The sequence below is a fragment of the Equus quagga genome, chromosome 15 (genome assembly GCF_021613505.1).
Source record: "Equus quagga isolate Etosha38 chromosome 15, UCLA_HA_Equagga_1.0, whole genome shotgun sequence".
In the NCBI taxonomy this organism is placed as follows: domain Eukaryota; kingdom Metazoa; phylum Chordata; class Mammalia; order Perissodactyla; family Equidae; genus Equus; species Equus quagga.
Genome location: NC_060281.1, coordinates 89,825,086 through 89,831,156, shown reverse-complemented (window position 1 = coordinate 89,831,156; position 6,071 = coordinate 89,825,086). Strand labels below are relative to the sequence as shown.

Here is a 6,071-nt window from a genome sequence, read left to right as displayed (position 1 = left end):
CTGGACACAAGGAAGAGGGAGGAGGGGCAGGCTTGTGTGTCCCTTGGTTGTGCTTTCCCTTCCGAAATATTCTTTTTCTTTTTTCTATGAACATTTTAATGAGGGGTTAAGAAAAAAAAAAAAAGCAACCAGAATGTTATTTTCTTTCTTATGTTCAAGAGGCAGGCTTTTCTTGAGACTTTCATACAAGGCAATGGATGAATAATGTTAAATTCCTAAAGAACACAGAAAAAGGCACTTCTCCGAATACCTGTCCTGGTTACCAACAACTCCAAAATGGCCTGTCAGACTCTCAGGGGCTGCTTGTTCTGTTTTCTTTTGGAAGCAGCTCCGTTCAGACTTAGGCCCTGCTGCTCTCAGGGGCTAGGGGACACCTGGGGACTGCCATCGGTTTCCCACAGTGGTGCTTGGGGAAGCGCTGCTCACATAGGCTAGGAGGGTGCTGGTAGAAGGGGGTGTGTGCTTGCTCCTCCTCTGGCGGGGTCTGGGGGCCAGAGGCCACTACCCTTGCGGGGAACCTTGCTCACTCTCCATGGAGGGACATGTGATCCAGCAGGTGAGCTGGGACCAGGCCCCTGTGGCCACCTGACTCCCCATAATAGAATCCCTTGTCATCCACAGGCCCGTACACCTTGACCACGTCCCCTGCCCTCAGTGACAGCTTGCCCTTCACTGGGCCCCCTGCTCGCTCGTCCTTGGGGTCATAGTCCAGAGCCGCCATCATGGTCATTGGAGTCCACAGTGGGGGCCTCCTGGGGTTCCCTTGGGGCATAGGGAAGGAGCTCTGGGGATTGGTGACCTCCCCAAGGTTATCAAGGTGGGCCACAGAGGGCAGGTGCCCTTGAGCCGATAAATGCCACCTTCCATCAGTCTGCTCCATGCACCCCTCCACCTCGGCCACCAGCTGCCCAGGGACGTGGCGCACTTGCCCATTGCATTCACCATGGTAGAAGCCATGGGTGTCCTGAGAGCTCTCCGCTCTCAGCAACTGCCCTTTCTGGAAGGCCAGCTCCTCCTCTGCAGCCTCAGTATTGGCAGACATCACCAGGGGGTCATAATCAAAGAGGGCCACAGAGACCTTGGCTGGGGAGTCCACCCCTGTGCCCAGCAATGGGGGGCCACCCCTGGACATCTTAATGACTTTGCTGGATGGAGCTGGACACAGCGCTGAGCTGGGCTCATGGAGCTGGCACTCTCTCTTGCCCCCCAGAGCCTGACCTCGCCTGCTCTGGGTACTAAGCTCCTTTTTCTGCTCTCGCCTCTCTGTGCCCCACGGTCGGAAGCATACTGCCGCCTCCTCCTGCAAAATGTCACAAAAGTCAGACACATGCCGTTGGCTGGTGCCCAGCTGGGGAGGGGCAAACCTTTGGGAATCTTGCTTTTGCCTAAGGACCTTCTCGAGGGCAGCCTTTTCCTGACATGGTTCTTTCCGAGGCCCACACTCAGGGGACAGATGGACGACTCCCAGAGCAGGGCTTTGGCTGGTGCCCATGTGCTGGTAGTGGTCTTCTTCCCCCACAGGCTGGCCACTGGGCAGAGGTGGCCTGTGGTTCTGGGGACTCTTCTGAAAGAGCAGGTCCTTTCTGTAGACCTCCTGGGTGTCTGCAGGCCCCTGGGCTTGGCAGCCAGACCCTGTGCTTGGACATTCTCCTTCTGAACTCAGGTCAGGCATTGGGGACCGCCTCCTTGGGGGTTCTTCAGGGAGTGCTTCTAGGAACTGGGCCTGGGGCTCCCCACAGCTTCCAGGGATGTGGGGGCTGGCCTTGGCACTCAGGGAAGACAGCGCCAGTCTCTGAGGGCAGAAGGAGAAGGTAACTCTGCAGGTGGATGGGTCACCACATGTGTAGCTAAAGGGAGAAGTCTCTGGCAACTGCTGACAGGTGAAGCAGTCATGAGGGATCTGAGCTGGCACTGAATCCAGAGACTCGCCACAAAGAGACATAGTTCTCACCGAGACCTTCTGGCACATCAGGGGCAGCTGGAGCTGGGAAAATTCCAACAGGGTGCTCCCAGCGGTGGCATCGGCGACTTCTGCAACCTTGAGCCCATCAGCATACACAGCGTAGCCAGTGACCCGGACTCCATTGGAGGACCCAGCCGAGTCAATGGTCACTGGGAGCCAACTGACCACCAGGAGGCCTGGGGAGGCGTGGCGCTCCACCAGCACGTCTAGTGGAGGGTCAGGGGGTCCTGCCAAGGGCGTGTCGAAGGTGATAGTTGAGGACATCGTTTCCCAAAGCACCTGCAGCGAATCCCGGGGCAGCCGCACCTCCACCCGTGCCTGGTACCGTGTGCCGGGATGCAGGTTGTGGAAGGTGTAGGAGCTCACACCTGCTGGGGTCAGGGCATGCTCCTGGTCATCAAGGTATACCATGTGGGGGTGGCTGCTGCTGCTGTAGACCCAAGTGACCTCGGCCGAAGTGGCTGCAACACTCTGCAGGTGTAGTTGCATGGGGGCCACACAAAGGGCCCCGTTGGCCCCCAGAAGAGATCTGGAGAAACCTTCCTCCTCCACACTCTGCTGCAAGCCCAGCCGGCCATGTTCTGTTTTGGCATCTGAGATCTCTATTGCCGCTTCTGTCTTGGAGCCTGCCCACACCATCTGGCATGGCCCCCTGTCCGCAGCTTCCTGGGCTTTCCCGTGTAATAAGCTGTGACCAGCGTCTTCCTTCAAAGCTTTTGTCTGCCCAGCCGGGAGTCGAGTGGGGCCAAGGTCAGCGGCCTCGGGTGGCAGGCAGCCCAGGATATCGCTGTCTGGAATCTGCTCCACCAGGTTGGAGGGCACCAGCCCCCGGCGGCCGTCTTCAAGCTCCCCTTCATAAAAGCCGTCCTCATCCATGTCCCCAAAGATGTATACATAATCCCCAGCCGTGAGGGGCAGCTCGCTCTCAGGGTGCTCATTGGGCCCCTCAAACGGGTTGTAGCTATACTGAGCCAGGAAGATCTTGAACTTGGGAGTGGTGGGGGCCTCTGAGTCCCCCACTTCCAGGGTTGAGGACACACTGTCAGGCTCCAGATCCTCCCCCTCGCTGGCTGTGTCCATGTCCAGAGCAGGGCAAGATTGTACGGTGGCCCACATGGACTCCACCTCAGAGGAGAAGTTCAGATGGGAGCTGGTTTTCTTGGCCTGGGGCCTGGCGTCCAGAGGCTGGCTGGCTAGGACTCTGTCTGGCACTTGGGGGGCAGTGGCTGGCTCCCCCAGGGCAACTGGTGTCTCCAGCAAGGAGGCTTCCTTCTTTTCCTGTTTGTCTCTGCTGGGCTGTGAGGATGCTTGGTCTTCAGGCCCTGGCTTGAACTTGGTCCTTCCACTACCTTTAACTTGGTACTCCACGGTTTGGGGGGACTCCTGGGGTTCCTGGGAAGGGTGACCAGGCTGACACTGCAGTGCCCACATCTCCTCCCGGGCAGCCTGGAGATCACTCAGGGCCTTCTGCAGGTCGTGCTGCAGCTGTTGCTGCCTGTCCTGTCCGCGTGCCGCCTGCTGCAGCAGCTGCTCCGCGAGCAAGCCGGCGGCGTCGCGCTCCTGGCACGCGCGGCCCAGCTGTCCGCGCACGTCGTTGTTCTCGGCCGCCACCTTCTGCGTCCAGTCGGCCTGGGCCTGCAGCCGCGCGTTCTCTTTGGCCAGCCAGGCGCCCTCGCGTAGCGCCGCCTGCAGCTGCGCCTCGGCCTCCTCGCCACGCCGCCGCGCCGCCGCCGCCTGCGCACCCAGCTCTTCGCACTCCAGCCGCCGGGCGCCCAGCTCGCGCTCCAGCTCCTGCACCTGGCGCCGCGCCTCTTCGCAGGGTGCGCTCTGCCCGCCCGCCTCGGCTCGGGCGCCGACGGTGCCCTGCTGCAGCGCCAACTGCCTCTGTAGGCGTAGCACCTCCCGCTGGGACTCACGCTGCAGCCGGTCCAAGTCGCTGACGCTGAGCCCCTGGGTTCGGGCGGCCATCCCCCCAGAGTGGAGGGCGCTGCTGACGCCCGAGGCAACACGCGCCTGCAGCAGGTGGCACTCCTGCCGCAGTTCTTCGATCTGCTTGTCCTTGGCCAGCAGAGCGCTCGCCTGCTCCGACAAGTCCCGGGCGCGCTGGCGGGCGAATGCCTGGCACAGCTCCAGGCCAGCGCGGCTCTCGCCAGGCACAGGCGCGCTCACAGCCCGCAGGTTGGTCTCTTGCAGCTTGCGGGCCCGGTCCTCTAGGCGCCGCGCCAGGCCTGTCAGCTCGGCGTGCTTCACCTTGAGACGCTTCACCTTCTCGTTCGCCTCCTCCGGGAAGCCTGCGCGCCGCAGCTGCATGTTCTCTTCGCGCAGGCCTGAGCAGCGGCGCGCCAGCACCTGCACCGCGTCGGACAGTTCTGCGTTCTGTTTCACCAGCTCATGGTAGTCCAGGCCCGGCGGCAAGGGGGTCGGGGCCCCGCAGGGCTGCTTCCTGGCCTCTTCTCCTCCTCTTGGGTCTCTAGGTCTCCTGTGCTCCGATGGTGGTGGTGGTGGTGGTGGTGGTGGTGGTGGTGGTGGTGGTGGTGGTGGTGGTGGTGGCGGCGGCGGCGGCGGGGGGCTCAGGGAGCCTACGATGGAGGCGTCTGGCGAGGAAGAGGCCCGCTCCTCGGATTCAGGGGCCTTGGGGCGACTCAGGGTGCTGTTGAGCGAGTGGGAACGCGCTGGTGCCAAGGAATCGAGGGAGCTGGAGCGCGTGGGGAGCAGGCTGTCTGGGGAGTTGGAACACGCCGCCGGCACCTCGTCGAGGGAGCGGGAGCGCACGCGGACGCCAGAGCTCAGGCTGTCGAGGGATTCGAGTCGACAGGCAGACTTCGGGGGGTCTCGCGAGGCGCCGGCAGTCTCTGGCGGCGGCTCTCCCGAAGAATGCACTGCCTGGGGGTCGGGAGAGCCGGACAAAGCGGGGTGCCAGTGGAAGTGCTCCAGGATGTACTTGAGGAAGAGCTGGCGCTCCTTGTCGAGCGCCGCCTGCAGGTGACGGATGCGCGAGGCCTGCTCACCATCCGTCTCCCAGCGAAGCTGTGCCAGCACTTCCTGCAAGCGACAGTGGCACTGCGCGGCGGCGGCTTCGGGCGCCCCCGCGCGGCCGCAGTAGCCGCGGTTCACCAGCTCCTCGGCCAGCTGGCGCTGAAGCTCCCGGGCCTGGCGCACGACGCCGTCGCGCTCGCGGTGCAGCAGCTGCTGCAGCTGCCGCATCTCGGCTTCCTTCCAGCGCAGCAGCTGCCGGATCTCGGCCTCGCGCTCCCGCAGCATCTCCTCCTGCAGCTGCCGCAGCTCCTGGCCGCGCTGAGCCTCCCACTTGGAGCGCAGATGGTCAACCAGCTGCTGCCGCTCCCGCTCGGCCACCTCCCGCAGCTGGCGCTCATGGGTCGCGAAGCGCCGCCGCTCGGCCCGCCCGCGCGCCCGCTCCGCCTCCAGCTCGGCCCGCAGCTTCTCCAGCTCCCGCCTCTGCTCTTCCAGCACCGCAGCCGCCGGGCTTGGACTACTCGGCTTCTTGGGTGTCGCGCGGCTGCCGCCCGAAGGGCTGGGCGAGTCCTTGGTCATGGTGGCCGCGGCCGGGCCAGAAGCCTGACCTCGCCTGGCCCAGACCGCCGCTTGCCAACGGCCGCCGTAGCGGCCGCGGCCAACCGCCCCGCGCGTCCCTTCCGGCGCCCCGGGGGGTCTCCGCGCGCCCCTTCCGCCTCTGGGCGTCTTCCCCCACCCCCTGCGATGGGTGTACTAGCCCGCGCTCCTCTCCCGGCTGCCTAGGCGAGGGCTGGGCTCTCCATACTCCTGCTCAATCCAGCCCAGGTCCTTTCTGGGATGCCCAGGGGTCTCTGGCCCCAGGCCTTGCCCTGTTGTTTGCGCCACGTGACCCACCAAGGGAGCTCTCCCAGCCATTGTACAATCTCTTTCCCATCAACCGGCCCCGTGGGAAGCCCGGCCCGTCCTTCAGGCCTGAGAAAGGGGCTTCTTGTGTGGGTCAAGATCACCAACAGGGTGAGCAGACCTGGCCTGGCCCTGCCATGAGTTGAAGTGGCATGTTTGGCCTTGGTGGCTAGGAACTGTAACGGGATATGTCCAAACTTGGAGGTGAGCCCTGGGCCCCTAACTAGGGGAG

General features: G+C 63.5%; 1 protein-coding gene across 1 annotated transcript; it reads right to left on the bottom strand.

Moving 5' to 3' along the window:
* Nucleotides 1-523: 523 nt before the first annotated feature.
* On the bottom strand, nucleotides 524-5,515 carry LOC124227193 (RIMS-binding protein 3A-like). The gene has a single exon (XM_046641049.1). It carries the CDS (start codon nucleotides 5,513-5,515, stop codon nucleotides 524-526), a length of 4,992 nt encoding a protein of 1,663 aa, XP_046497005.1.
* Between the last annotated feature and the right edge of the window lie 556 nt (nucleotides 5,516-6,071).